Genomic DNA, 15,985 nt, shown 5'->3' on the forward strand with positions numbered 1-15,985 from the left:
GTGATGACCGGAGAGGTGACTGCTGGGACATTATACAGGACAGCAGTGGAGGATTCTGGGTGATGACTGGAGAGGTGACTGCTGGGGCATTATACAAGACAGCACTGGAGGATTCTGGGTGATGACTGCAGAGGTGACTGCTGGGGCATTATACAGGGAAGCACTGGAGGATTCTGGGTGATGATCGGAGAGGTGACTGCTGGGACATTATACATGATAGCACTGGAGGATTCTGAGTGATGAGCGGAGAGGTGACTGCTGGGGCATTATACAGGGAAGCACTGGAGGATTCTGGGTGATGAGCGGAGAGGTGACTGCTGGGACATTATACATGATAGCACTGGAGGATTCTGGGTGATGAGCGGAGAGTTGACTGCTGGGACATTATACAGGACATCACTGGAGGATTCTGGGTGATGAGCGGAGAGGTGGCTGCTGGGACATTATCCAGGACAGCACTGGAGGATTCTGGGTGATGACTGCAGAGGTGACTGCTGGGGCATTATACAGGGAAGCACTGGAGGATTCTGGGTGATGATCGGAGAGGTGACTGCTGGGACATTATACATGATAGCACTGGAGGATTCTGAGTGATGAGCGGAGAGGTGACTGCTGGGGCATTATACAGGGAAGCACTGGAGGATTCTGGGTGATGAGCGGAGAGGTGACTGCTGGGACATTATACATGATAGCACTGGAGGCTTCTGGGTGATGAGCGGAGAGGTGACTGCTGGGAAATTATACAGGACAGCACTGGAGGATTCTGGGTGATGATCGGAGAGGTGACTGCTGGGACATTATACAGGACAGCACTGGAGGATTCTGGGTGATGAGCGGAGAGGTGACTGCTGGGACATTATACAGGACAGCACTGGAGGATTCTGGGTGATGAGCGGAGAGGTGACTGCTGGGACATTATACAGGACAGCACTGGAGGATTCTGGGTGATGAGCGGAGAGGTGACTGCTGGGACATTATACAGGACGGCACTGGAGGATTCTGGGTGATGACCGGAGAGATGACTGCTGGGACATTATACAGGACGGCACTGGAGGATTCTGGGTGGTGAGCGGAGAGGTGACTGCTGGGACATTATAGAGGACGGCACTGGAGGATGCTGGGGGATGAGCGGAGAGGTGACTGCTGGGACATTATACAGGACGGCACTGGAGGATTCTGGGTGATGACCGGAGAGGAGACTGCTGGGACATTATACAGGACGGCACTGGAGTATTCTGGGTGATGAGCGGAGAGGTGACTGCTGGAACATTATACAGGACAGCACTGGAGGATTCTGGGTGATGAGCGGAGAGGTGACTGCTTGGACATTATCCAGGACAGCACTGGAGGATTCTGGGTGATGAGCGGAGAGGTGACTGCTGGGACATTATACAGGACAGCACTGGAGGATTCTGGGTGATGACCGGAGAGGTGACTGCTGGGACATTATACAGGATAGCACTGGAGGATTCTGGGTGATGACCGGAGAGGTGACTGCTGGGACATTATACAGGACGGCACTGGAGGATTGTGGGTGATGAGCGGAGAGGTGACTGCTGGGACATTATACAGGACAGCACTGGAGGATTCTGGGTGATGACCGGAGAGGTGACTGCTGGGACATTATACAGGACAGCACTGGAGGATTCTGGGTGATGACCGGAGAGGTGACTGCTGGGACATTATACAGGACAGCAGTGGAGGATTCTGGGTGATGACCGGAGAGTTGACTGCTGGGACATTATACAGGACAGCACTGGAGGATTCTGGATGATGAGCGGAGAGGTGACTGCTGGGACATTATACATGATAGCACTGGAGGATTCTGGGTGATGAGTGGAGAGGTGACTGCTGGGAAATTATACAGGACATTACTGGAGGATTCTGGGTGATGAGCGGAGAGGTGACTTCTAGGACATTATACAGGACAGCACTGGAGGATTCTGGGTGATGAGCGGAGAGGTGACTGCTGGGACATTATACAGGACTGCACTGGAGGATTCTGGGTGATGACCGGAGAGGTGACTGCTGGGACATTATACGGGACAGCACTGGAGGATTCTGGGTGATGACCGGAGAGGTGACTGCTGGGACATTATACAGGACAGCACTGGAGGATTCTGGGTGATGAGCGGAGAGGTGACTGCTGGGGCATTATACAGGGAAGCACTAGAGGATTCTGGGTGATGAGCGGAGAGGTGACTGCTGGGACATTATACATGATAGCACTGGAGGATTCTGGGTGATGAGCGGAGAGGTGACTGCTGGGAAATTATACAGGACAGCACTGGAGGATTCTGGGTGATGATCGGAGAGGTGTCTGCTGGGACATCATACAGGACAGAACTGGAGGATGCTGGGTGATGACCGGAGAGGTGACTGCTGGGACATTATACAGGACAGCACTGGAGGATTCTGGGTGATGAGAGGAGAGGTGACTGCTGGGACATTATACAGGACAGCACTGGAGGATTCTGGGTGATGAGCGGAGAGGTGACTGCTGGGACATTATACAGGACAGCAGTGGAGGATTCTGGGTGATGAGCCGAGAGGTGACTGCTGGGACATTATACAGGACGGCACTGGAGGATTCTAGGTGATGAGCGGAGAGGTGACTGCTGGGACATTATACAGGACGGCACTGGGGGATTCTGGGTGATGACCGGAGAGGTGACTGCTGGAACATTATACAGGACGGCACTGGAGGATTCTAGGTGATGAGCGGAGAGGTGACTGCTGGGACATTATACAGGACGGCACTGGAGGATTCTGGGTGATGACCGGAGAGGTGACTGCTGGGACATTATACAGAACAGCATTGGAGGATTCTGGGTGATGACCGGAGAGGTGACTGCTGGGACATTATACAGGACGGCACTGGGGGTTTCTGGGTGATGAGCGGAGAGGTGACTGCTGGGACATTATACAGGACGGCACTGGAGGATTCAGGGTGATGACCGGAGAGGTGACTGCTGGGACATTATACAGGACAGCACTGGAGGATTCTGGGTGATGAGTGGAGAGGTGACTGCTGGGACATTATACAGGACAGTACTGGAGGATTCTGGGTGATGAGCGGAGCGGTGACTGCTGGGACATTATACAGGACGGCACTGGAGGATTCTGGGTGATGAGCGGAGAGGTGACTGCTGGGACATTATACAGGACGGCACTGGAGGATTCTGGGTGATGAGCGGAGCTGTGACTGCTGGGACATTATACAGGACGGCACTGGAGGATTCTGGGTGATGAGCGGAGAGGTGACTGCTGGGACATTATACAGGACGGCACTGGAGGATTCTGGGTGATGAGCGGAGAGGTGACTGCTGGGACATTATACAGGACAGCACTGGAGGATTCTGGGTGATGAGCGGAGAGGTGACTGCTGGGACATTATACAGGACAGCACTGGAGGATTCTGGGTGATGACCGGAGAGGTGACTGCTGGGACATTATACAGGACGGCACTGGAGGATTCTGGGTGATGACCGGAGAGGTGACTGCTGGGACATTATACAGGACAGCACTGGAGGATTCTGGGTGATGACCGGAGAGGTGACTGCTGGGACATTATACAGGACAGCACTGGAGGATTCTGGGTGATGATCGGAGAGGTGACTGCTGGGACATTATACAGGACAGCACTGGAGGATTCTGGGTGATGACCGGAGAGGTGACTGCTGGGACATTATACAGGACAGCACTGGAGGATTCTGGGGGATGAGCGGAGAGGTGACTGCTGGGACATTATACAGGACAGCACTGGAGGATTCTGGGTGATGACCGGAGAGGTGACTGCTGGGACATTATACAGGACAGCACTGGAGGATTCTGGGTGATGAGCGGAGAGGTGACTGCTGGGACATTATACAGGACAGCACTGGAGGATTCTGGGTGATGAGCGGAGAGGTGACTGCTGGGACATTATACAGGACGGCACTGGAGGATTCTGGGTGATGAGCGGAGAGGTGTCTGCTGGGACATTATACAGGACAGCACTGGAGGATTCTGGGTGATGAGCGGAGAGGTGACTGCTGGGACGTTATACAGGACAGCACTGGAGGATTCTGGGTGATGAGCGGAGAGGTGACTGCCTGGGACGTTATGCAGGACAGCACTGGAGGATTCTGGGTGATGAGCGGAGAGGTGACTGCTGGGACGTTATGCAGGACAGCACTGGAGGATTCTGGGTGATGAGCGGAGAGGTGACTGCTGGGACATTATACAGGACAGCACTGGAGGATTCTGGGTGATGAGCAGAGAGGTGACTGCTGGGACATTATACAGGACAGCACTGGAGGATTCTGGGTGATGACCGGAGAGGTGACTGCTGGGACATTATACAGGACCGCACTGGAGGATTCTGGGTGATGAGCGGAGAGGAGACTGCTGGGACATTATTCAGGGCAGCACTGGAGGATTCTGGGTGATGAGCGGAGAGGTGACTGCTGGGACATTATACAGGGCAGCACTGGAGGATTCTGGGTGATGAGCTTAGAGGTGACTGCTGGGACATTATACAGGATAGCACTGGAGGATTCTGGGTGATGACCGGAGAGGTGACTGCTGGGACATTATACAGAACGGCACTGGAGGATTCTGGGTGATGAGTGGAGAGGTGACTGCTGGGACATTATACAGGACGGTACTGGAGGATTCTGGGTGATGAGCGGAGAGGTGACTGCTGGGACATTATACAGGACAGCACTGGAGGATTCTGGGTGATGACCGGAGAGGTGACTACTGGGACATTATACAGGACAGCACTGGAGGATTCTGGGTGATGACCGGAGAGGTGACTGCTGGGACATTATACAGGACGGCACTGGAGGATTCTGGGTGATGACCGGAGAGGTGACTGCTGGGACATTATACAGGACAGCACTGGAGGATTCTGAGTGATGAGCGGAGAGGTGACTGCTGGGACATTATACAGGACGGCACTGGAGGATTCTGGGTGATGACCGGAGAGGTGACTGCTGGGACATTATACAGGACAGCACTGGAGTATTCTGGGTGATGACCGGAGAGGTTCCTGCTTGGACATTATACAGGACAGCACTGGAGGATTCTGGGTGATGACCGGAGAGGTGACTGCTGGGACATTATACAGGACAGCACTGGAGGATTTTGAGTGATGAGCGGAGAGGTGACTGCTGGGACATTATACAGGACAGCACTGGAGGATTCTGGGTGATGACTGGAGAGGTGACTACTGGGACATTATACAGGACGGTACTGGAGGATTCTGGGTGATGACCGGAGAGGTGACTGCTGGGACATTATACAGGACGGCACTGGAGGATTCTGGGTGATGACCGGAGAGGTGACTACTGGGACATTATACAGGACGGCACTGGAGGATTCTGGGTGATGACCGGAGAGGTGACTGCTGGGACATTATACAGGACAGCACTGGAGGATTCTGAGTGATGAGCGGAGAGGTGACTGCTGGGACATTATACAGGACAGCACTGGAGGATTCTGGGTGATGAGCGGGGAGGTGACTGCTGGGACATTATACAGGACGGCACTGGAGGATTCTGGGTGATGACCGGAGAGGTGACTGCTGGGACATTATACAGGTCAGCACTGGAGGATTCTGAGTGATGAGCGGGGAGGTGACTGCTGGGACATTATATCGGACAGCTCTGGAGGATTCTGGGTGATGAGCGGAGAGGTGACTGCTGGGACATTATACAGGACAGCACTGGAGGATTCTGGGTGATGAGCGGAGAGGTGACTGCTGGGACATTATACAGGACAGCACTGGAGGATTCTGGGTGATGACCGGAGAGGTGACTGCTGGGACATTATACAGGACAGCACTGGAGGATTCTGGGTGATGAGCGGAGAGGTGACTGCTGGGACATTATACAGGACAGCACTGGAGGATTCTGGGTGATGACCGGAGAGGTGACTGCTGGGACATTATACCGGACAGCTCTGGAGGATTCTGGGTGATGAGCGGAGAGGTGACTGCTGGGACATTATACAGGACAGCACTGGAGGATTCTGGGTGATGAGCGGAGAGGTGACTGCTGGGAAATTATACAGGACAGCACTGGAGGATTCTGGGTGATGAGCGGAGAGGTGACTGCTGGGACATTATACAGGACAGCACTGGAGGATTCTGGGTGATGAGCGGAGAGGTGACTGCTGGGACATTATGCAGGACAGCACTGGAGGATTCTGGGTGATGAGCGGAGAGGTGACTGCTGGGACATTATACAGGACAGCACTGGAGGATTCTGAGTGATGAGCGGAGAGGTGACTGCTGGGACATTATACAGGACAGCACTGGAGGATTCTGGGTGATGAGCGGGGAGGTGACTGCTGGGACATTATACAGGACGGCACTGGAGGATTCTGGGTGATGACCGGAGAGGTGACTGCTGGGACATTATACAGGACAGCACTGGAGGATTCTGAGTGATGAGCGGGGAGGTGACTGCTGGGACATTATACCGGACACCTCTGGAGGATTCTGGGTGATGAGCGGAGAGGTGACTGCTGGGACATTATACAGGACAGCACTGGAGGATTCTGGGTGATGAGCGGAGAGGTGACTGCTGGGACATTATACAGGACAGCACTGGAGGATTCTGGGTGATGAGCGGAGAGGTGACTGCTGGGACATTATACAGGACAGCACTGGAGGATTCTGGGTGATGACCGGAGAGGTGACTGCTGGGACATTATACAGGACAGCACTGGAGGATTCTGGGTGATGAGCGGAGAGGTGACTGCTGGGACATTATACAGGACAGCACTGGAGGATTCTGGGTGATGACCGGAGAGGTGACTGCTGGGACATTATACCGGACAGCTCTGGAGGATTCTGGGTGATGAGCGGAGAGGTGACTGCTGGGACATTATACAGGACAGCACTGGAGGATTCTGGGTGATGAGCGGAGAGGTGACTGCTGGGACATTATACAGGACAGCACTGGAGGATTCTGGGTGATGAGCGGAGAGGTGACTGCTGGGACATTATACAGGACAGCACTGGAGGATTCTGGGTGATGACCGGAGAGGTGACTGCTGGGACATTATACAGGACAGCACTGGAGGATTCTGGGTGATGATCGGAGAGGTGACTGCTGGGACATTATACAGGACAGCACTGGAGGATTCTGGGTGATGACCGGAGAGGTGACTGCTGGGACATTATACAGGACAGCACTGGAGGATTCTGGGGGATGAGCGGAGAGGTGACTGCTGGGACATTATACAGGACAGCACTGGAGGATTCTGGGTGATGACCGGAGAGGTGACTGCTGGGACATTATACAGGACAGCACTGGAGGATTCTGGGTGATGAGCGGAGAGGTGACTGCTGGGACATTATACAGGACAGCACTGGAGGATTCTGGGTGATGAGCGGAGAGGTGACTGCTGGGACATTATACAGGACGGCACTGGAGGATTCTGGGTGATGAGCGGAGAGGTGACTGCTGGGACATTATACAGGACGGCACTGGAGGATTCTGGGTGATGAGCGGAGAGGTGACTGCTGGGACATTATACAGGACAGCACTGGAGGATTCTGGGGGATGAGCGGAGAGGTGACTGCTGGGACATTATACAGGACGGCACTGGAGGATTCTGGGTGATGACTGGAGAGGTGACTGCTGGGACATTATACAGGACAGCACTGGAGGATTCTGGGTGATGAGCGGAAAGGTGACTGCTGGGACATTATACTGGATGGCACTGGAGGATTCTGGGTGATGAGCGGAGAGGTGACTGCTGGGACATTATACAGGATGGCACTGGAGGATTCTGGGTGATGAGCGGAGAGGTGACTGCTGGGACATAATACAGGTCGGCACTGGAGGATTCTGGGTGATGAGCGGAGAGGTGACTGCAGGGACATTATACAGGACGGCACTGGAGGATTCTGGGTGATGACCGGAGAGGTGACTGCTGGGACATAATACAGGTCGGCACTGGAGGATTCTGGGTGATGAGCGGAGAGGTGACTGCTGGGACATTATACAGGACGGCACTGGAGGATTCTGGGTGATGACCGGAGAGGTGACTGCTGGGACATTATACAGGACAGCACTGGAGGATTCTGGGTGATGAGAGGAGAGGTGACTGCTGGGACATTATACAGGACAGCACTGGAGGATTCTGGGTGATGAGCGGAGAGGTGACTGCTGGGACATTATACAGGACAGCACTGGAGGATTCTGAGTGATGACTGTAGAGGTGACTGCTGGGACATTATACAGGACGGCACTGGAGGATTCTGGGTGATGAGCGGAGAGGTGACTGCTGGGACATTATACAGGACAGCACTGGAGGATTCTGGGTGATGAGCGGAGAGGTGACTGCTGGGACATTATACAGGACAGCACTGGAGGACTCTGGGTGATGAGCGGAGAGGTGACTGCTGGGACATTATACAGGACATCACTGGAGGATTCTGAGTGATGAGCGGAGAGGTGACTGCTGGGACATTATACAGGACAGCACTGGAGGATTCTGGGTGATGAGCGGAGAGGTGACTGCTGGGACATTATACAGGACAGCACTGGAGGCTTCTGGGTGATGAGCGGAGAGGTGACTGCTGGGACATTATACAGGACAGCACTGGAGGATTCTGGGTGATGAGCGGAGAGGTGACTGCTGGGACATTATACAGGACAGCACTGGAGGATTCTGGGTGATGACCGGAGAGGTGACTACTGGGACATTATACAGGACAGCACTGGAGGATTCTGGGTGATGAGCGGAGAGGTGACTGCTGGGACATTATACAGGACAGCACTGGAGGATTCTGGGTGATGAGCGGAGAGGTGACTGCTGGGACATTATACAGGACAGCAGTGGAGGATTCTGGGTGATGAGCGGAGAGGTGACTGCTGGGACATTATAGAGGACAGCACTGGAGGATACTGGGTGATGACCGGAGAGGTGACTGCTGGGACATTATACAGGACAGCACTGGAGGATTCTGGGTGATGACCGGAGAAGTGACTGCTGGGACATTATACAGGACAGCACTGGAGGATTCTGGGTGATGAGCGGAGAGGTGACTGCTGGGACATTATACAGGACAGCACTGGAGGATTCTGGGTGATGACCGGAGAGGTGACTGCTGGGACATTATACAGGACAGCACTGGAGGATTCTGGGTGATGAGCGGAGAGGTGACTGCTGGGACATTATACAGGACAGCACTGGAGGATTCTGGGTGATGACCGGAGAGGTGACTGCTGGGACATTATACCGGACAGCTCTGGAGGATTCTGGGTGATGAGCGGAGAGGTGACTGCTGGGACATTATACAGGACAGCACTGGAGGATTCTGGGTGATTAGCGGAGAGGTGACTGCTGGGACATTATACAGGACAGCACTGGAGGATTCTGGGTGATGAGCGGAGAGGTGACTGCTGGGAAATTATACAGGACAGCACTGGAGGATTCTGGGTGATGAGCGGAGAGGTGACTGCTGGGACATTATACAGGACAGCACTGGAGGATTCTGGGTGATGAGCGGAGAGGTGACTGCTGGGACATTATACAGGACAGCACTGGAGGATTCTGGGTGATGAGCGGAGAGGTGACTGCTGGGACATTGTACAGGACAGCACTGGAGGATTCTGGGTGATTAGCGGAGAGGTGACTGCTGGGACATTATACAGGACAGCACTGGAGGATTCTGGGTGATGAGCGGAGAGGTGACTGCTGGGACATTGTACAGGACGGCACTGGAGGATTCTGGGTGATGACCGGAGAGGTGACTGCTGGGACATTATACAGGACAGCACTGGAGGATTCTGGGTGATTAGCGGAGAGGTGACTGCTGGGACATTATACAGGACAGCACTGGAGGATTCTGGGTGATGAGCGGAGAGGTGATTGCTGGGACATTGTACAGGACAGCACTGGAGGATTCTGGGTGATTAGCGGAGAGGTGACTGCTGGGACATTATACAGGACAGCACTGGAGGATTCTGGGTGATGACCGGAGAGGTGACTGCTGGGACATTATACAGAACAGCACTGGAGGATTCTGGGTGATGACGGTGTCGTTGTTGTCAGGTTCCTATAAGGTGTCAGGACGTCGCTGTCTATCTCTCCATGGAGGAGTGGGAGTATCTAGAAGGACACCAGGATCGGTACCAGGAGGTGATGATGGAGGAGCTCCGGCCTCTGACATCACCAGGTCAGCTGATATATATATCTATCTTTCTGCCTGTTACTCTGGGCGCTGGCTGCCATGTTGAAGCCTCGCTGTGTGTACATGGCCCTTAGTTCCGTCTATATATCCATTTAGCTCTGCAGGATTATTACACTGTGGATTGTGATCATTGTGTTTGGACGGATTTCCCGCCTCTGAGCTGTAGGAACTTGAATGCTGATTGGATGAAGCAGATCAGGTGATGTGTAATGAGGGGTGTGGCCTCGGGAAGCCCCGCCCTTTATCTGGGTGTGTAGAATTATTAAGAGCTTGTTTTCCTCAGGTAAAATGGACAAAAAAATAAATTTACCTGACTGACAAGTCGAAAAATTGTTGCAAGTCCTGAAGAGGGAAGCGGCAGCCATAGTTATTGGGGCGAACGCAGAGATACCAGAAGAATTACATGTGACGTGACCAGGAGCCATTACACTCCAGAGCTGCAGCCTCCCTGGAGGCCCGAAGTACAAGGAGCTCACAGACACGGCCGAGGGGAGGAGGCTGAGCCCGACCACCACTGAGCAAGACACAGAAGTACAAGGTGCTCAGAGACACAGCCGAGGGGAGGAGGCTGAGCCCGACCACCACTGAGCAAGACACAGAAGTACAAGGTGCTCAGAGACACGGCCGAGGGGAGGAGGCTGAGCCCGACCACCACTGAGCAAGACACAGAAGTACAAGGTGCTCAGAGACACAGCCGAGGGGAGGAGGCTGAGCCCGACCACCACTGAGCAAGACACAGAAGTACAAGGTGCTCAGAGACACGGCCGAGGGGAGGAGGCTGAGCCCGACCACCACTGAGCAAGACACAGAAGTACAAGGTGCTCAGAGACACGGCCGAGGGGAGGAGGCTGAGCCCGACCACCACTGAGCAAGACACAGAAGAACAAGGTGCTCAGAGACACGGCCGAGGGGAGGAGGCTGAGCCCGACCACCACTGAGCAAGACACAGAAGTACAAGGAGCTCACAGACACGGCCGAGGGGAGGAGGCTGAGCCCGACCACCACTGAGCAAGACACAGAAGTACAAGGTGCTCAGAGACACGGCCGAGGGGAGGAGGCTGAGCCCGACCACCACTGAGCAAGACACAGAAGTACAAGGTGCTCAGAGACACGGCCGAGGTGAGGAGGCTGAGCCCGACCACCACTGAGCAAGACACAGAAGAACAAGGTGCTCAGAGACACGGCCGAGGGGAGGAGGCTGAGCCCGACCACCACTGAGCAAGACACAGAAGTACAAGGAGCTCACAGACACGGCCGAGGGGAGGAGGCTGAGCCCGACCACCACTGAGCAAGACACAGAAGTACAAGGTGCTCAGAGACACTGCCGAGGGGAGGAGGCTGAGCCCGACCACCACTGAGCAAGACACAGAAGTACAAGGTGCTCAGAGACACGGCCGAGATGAGGAGGCTGAGCCCGACCACCTCTGAGCAAGACACAGAAGTACAAGGAGCTCACAGACACGGCCGAGGGGAGGAGGCTGAGCCCGACCACCACTGAGCAAGACACAGAAGTACAAGGTGCTCACAGACACGGCCGAGGGGAGGAGGCTGAGCCCGACCACCACTGAGCAAGACACAGAAGTACAAGGTGCCCAGAGACACGGCCGAGGTGAGGAGGCTGAGCCCGACCACCACTGAGCAAGACACAGAAGTACAAGGTGCTCAGAGACACGGCCGAGGTGAGGAGGCTGAGCCCAACCACCACTGAGCAAGACACAGAAGTACAAGGTGCTCAGAGACACGGCCGAGGTGAGGAGGCTGAGCCCGACCACCACTGAGCAAGACACAGAAGTACAAGGAGCTCACAGACACGGCCGAGGTGAGGAGGCTGAGCCCGACCACCACTGAGCAAGACACAGAAGTACAAGGTGCTCAGAGACACGGCCGAGGTGAGGAGGCTGAGCCCGACCACCTCTGAGCAAGACACAGAAGTACAAGGAGCTCACAGACACGGCCGAGGGGAGGAGGCTGAGCCCGACCACCACTGAGCAAGACACAGAAGTACAAGGTGCTCAGAGACACGGCCGAGGGGAGGAGGCTGAGCCCGACCACCACTGAGCAAGACACAGAAGTACAAGGTGCCCAGAGACACAGCCGAGGTGAGGAGGCTGAGCCCGACCACCTCTGAGCAAGACACAGAAGTACAAGGAGCTCACAGACACGGCCGAGGGGAGGAGGCTGAGCCCGACCACCACTGAGCAAGACACAGAAGTACAAGGTGCTCAGAGACACAGCCGAGGTGAGGAGGCTGAGCCCGACCACCTCTGAGCAAGACACAGAAGTACAAGGAGCTCACAGACACGGCCGAGGGGAGGAGGCTGAGCCCGACCACCACTGAGCAAGACACAGAAGTACAAGGTGCTCAGAGACACGGCCGAGGGGAGGAGGCTGAGCCCGACCACCACTGAGCAAGACACAGAAGTACAAGGTGCCCAGAGACACGGCCGAGGTGAGGAGGCTGAGCCCGACCACCACTGAGCAAGACACAGAAGTACAAGGTGCTCAGAGACACGGCCGAGGTGAGGAGGCTGAGCCCAACCACCACTGAGCAAGACACAGAAGTACAAGGTGCCCAGAGACACGGCCGAGGTGAGGAGGCTGAGCCCGACCACCACTGAGCAAGACACAGAAGTACAAGGTGCTCAGAAACATGGCCGAGGGGAGGAGGCTGAGCCCGACCACCACTGAGCAAGACACAGAAGTACAAGGTGCTCAGAGACACGGCCGAGGTGAGGAGGCTGAGCCCAACCACCACTGAGCAAGACACAGAAGTACAAGGTGCCCAGAGACACGGCCGAGGTGAGGAGGCTGAGCCCGACCACCACTGAGCAAGACACAGAAGTACAAGGTGCTCAGACACACGGCCGAGGTGAGGAGGCTGAGCTCAACCACCACTGAGCAAGACACAGAAGTACAAGGAGCTCACAGACACGGCCGAGGGGAGGAGGCTGAGCCCGACCACCACTGAGCAAGACACAGAAGTACAAGGAGCTCACAGACACGGCCGAGGGGAGGAGGCTGAGCCCGACCACCACTGAGCAAGACACAGAAGTACAAGGTGCTCAGAAACATGGCCGAGGGGAGGAGGCTGAGCCCGACCACCACTGAGCAAGACACAGAAGTACAAGGTGCTCAGAGACACGGCCGAGGTGAGGAGGCTGAGCCCAACCACCACTGAGCAAGACACAGAAGTACAAGGAGCTCACAGACACGGCCGAGGGGAGGAGGCTGAGCCCGACCACCACTGAGCAAGACACAGAAGTACAAGGAACTCACAGACACGGCCGAGGGGAGGAGGCTGAGCCCGACCACCACTGAGCAAGACACAGAAGTACAAGGTGCTCAGAAACATGGCCGAGGTGAGGAGGCTGAGCCCGACCACCACTGAGCAAGACACAGAAGTACAAGGTGCTCAGAGACACAGCCGAGGTGAGGAGGCTGAGCCCGACCACCTCTGAGCAAGACACAGAAGTACAAGGAGCTCACAGACACGGCCGAGGGGAGGAGGCTGAGCCCGACCACCACTGAGCAAGACACAGAAGTACAAGGTGCCCAGAGACACGGCCGAGGTGAGGAGGCTGAGCCCGACCACCACTGAGCAAGACACAGAAGTACAAGGTGCTCAGAGACACGGCCGAGGTGAGGAGGCTGAGCCCGACCACCACTGAGCAAGACACAGAAGTACAAGGTGCTCAGAGACACGGCCGAGGTGAGGAGGCTGAGCCCGACCACCACTGAGCAAGACACAGAAGTACAAGCTGCTCACAGACACGGCCGAGTGGAGGAGGCTGAGCCCGACCACCACTGAGCAAGACACAGAAGTACAAGGTGCTCAGAGACACAGCCGAGGTGAGGAGGCTGAGCCCGACCACCACTGAGCAAGACACAGAAGTACAAGGTGCTCAGAGACACGGCCGAGGTGAGGAGGCTGAGCCCGACCACCACTGAGCAAGACACAGAAGTACAAGGAGCTCACAGACACGGCCGAGGGGAGGAGGCTGAGCCCGACCACCACTGAGCAAGACACAGAAGTACAAGGTGCTCAGAGACACGGCCGAGGTGAGGAGGCTGAGCCCGACCACCACTGAGCAAGACACAGAAGTACAAGGTGCTCAGAGACATGGCCGAGGTGAGGAGGCTGAGCCCGACCACCACTGAGCAAGACACAGAAGTACAAGGTGCTCAGAGACACGGCCGAGGTGAGGAGGCTGAGCCCGACCACCACTGAGCAAGACACAGAAGTACAAGGTGCTCAGAGACATGGCCGAGGTGAGGAGGCTGAGCCCAACCACCACTGAGCAAGACACAGAAGAACAAGGTGCTCAGAGACACGGCCGAGGTGAGGAGGCTGAGCCCGACCACCACTGATCCAGAAACAGAAATACAAGGTGCTCAGAGACACGGCCGAGGTGAGGAGGTTGAGCCCGACCACCACTGAGCAAGACACAGAAGTACAAGGTGCTCATTGCTCAGAGACAAGGCCGAGGTGAGGAGGCTGAGCCCGACCACCACTGAGCAACACACAGAAGTACAAGGTGCTCAGAGACACGGCCGAGGTGAGGAGGCTGAGCCCGACCACCACTGAGCAAGACACAGAAGTACAAGGTGCTCAGAGACACGGCCGAGGTGAGGAGGCTGAGCCCGACCACCACTGAGCAAGACACAGAAGTACAAGGTGCTCAGAGACACGGCCGAGGTGAGGAGGCTGAGCCCGACCACCACTGAGCAAGACACAGAAGTACAAGGTGCTCAGAGACATGGCCGAGGTGAGGAGGCTGAGCCCGACCACCACTGAGCAAGACACAGAAGTACAAGGTGCACAGAGACACGGCCGAGGTGAGGAGGCTGAGCCCGACCACCACTGAGCAAGACACAGAAGTACAAGGTGCTCAGAGACACGGCCGAGGTGAGGAGGCTGAGCCCGACCACCACTGAGCAAGACACAGAAGTACAAGGTGCTCAGAGACATGGCCGAGGTGAGGAGGCTGAGCCCAACCACCACTGAGCAAGACACAGAAGAACAAGGTGCTCAGAGACACGGCCGAGGTGAGGAGGCTGAGCCCAACCACCACTGAGCAAAACACAGAAGAACAAGGTGCTCAGAGACACGGCCGAGGTGAGGAGGCTGAGCCCGACCACCACTGAGCAAGACACAGAAGTACAAGGTGCTCAGAGACACGGCCGAGGTGAGGAGGCTGAGCCCGACCACCACTGAGCAAGACACAGAAGTACAAGGTGCTCAGAGACACGGCCGAGGTGAGGAGGCTGAGCCCGACCACCACTGAGCAAGACACAGAAGAACAAGGTGCTCAGAGACACGGCCGAGGTGAGGAGGCTGAGCCCGACCACCACTGAGCAAGACACAGAAGTACAAGGTGCTCTGAGACACGGCCGAGGTGAGGAGGCTGAGCCCGACCACCACTGAGCAAGACACAGAAGTACAAGGTGCTCAGAGACACGGCCGAGGTGAGGAGGCTGAGCCCGACCACCACTGAGCAAGACACAGAAGTACAAGGTGTTCAGTGCTCAGAGACACGGCCGAGGTGAGGTGGCTTAGCCCGACCACTACTGAGGAAGACACAGAAGTACAAGGTGCTCAGTGCTCAGAGACATGGCCGAGGTGAGGAGGCTGAGCCCGACCACCACTGAGCATGACACAAAAGTACGAGGTGTTCAGTGCTCTGAGACACGGCCGAGGTGAGGAGGCCGAGCCCGACCACCACTGAGCAAGACACAGAAGTAAAAGGTGCTCAGAGACACGGCCGAGGTGAGGAGGCTGAGCCCGACCAC

General features: G+C 55.9%; 1 protein-coding gene across 1 annotated transcript in view; it reads left to right on the plus strand.

The window, feature by feature from the left end:
* Positions 1 to 15,985, plus strand: part of LOC141272637 (uncharacterized) — a 47,571-nt gene that overhangs the window by 15,861 nt on the left and 15,725 nt on the right. The window contains exon 4 of the mRNA XM_073683557.1: positions 10,057 to 10,180. Within this exon, the coding sequence (XP_073539658.1) occupies positions 10,057 to 10,180 (124 nt within the window). The remainder of the gene's footprint in view (positions 1 to 10,056; positions 10,181 to 15,985) is intronic.

Source organism: Phyllobates terribilis, unplaced genomic scaffold (assembly GCF_046119375.1).
Source record: "Phyllobates terribilis strain yellow unplaced genomic scaffold, ASM4611937v1 Scaffold_1__5_contigs__length_1240528914, whole genome shotgun sequence".
Taxonomy (NCBI): domain Eukaryota; kingdom Metazoa; phylum Chordata; class Amphibia; order Anura; family Dendrobatidae; genus Phyllobates; species Phyllobates terribilis.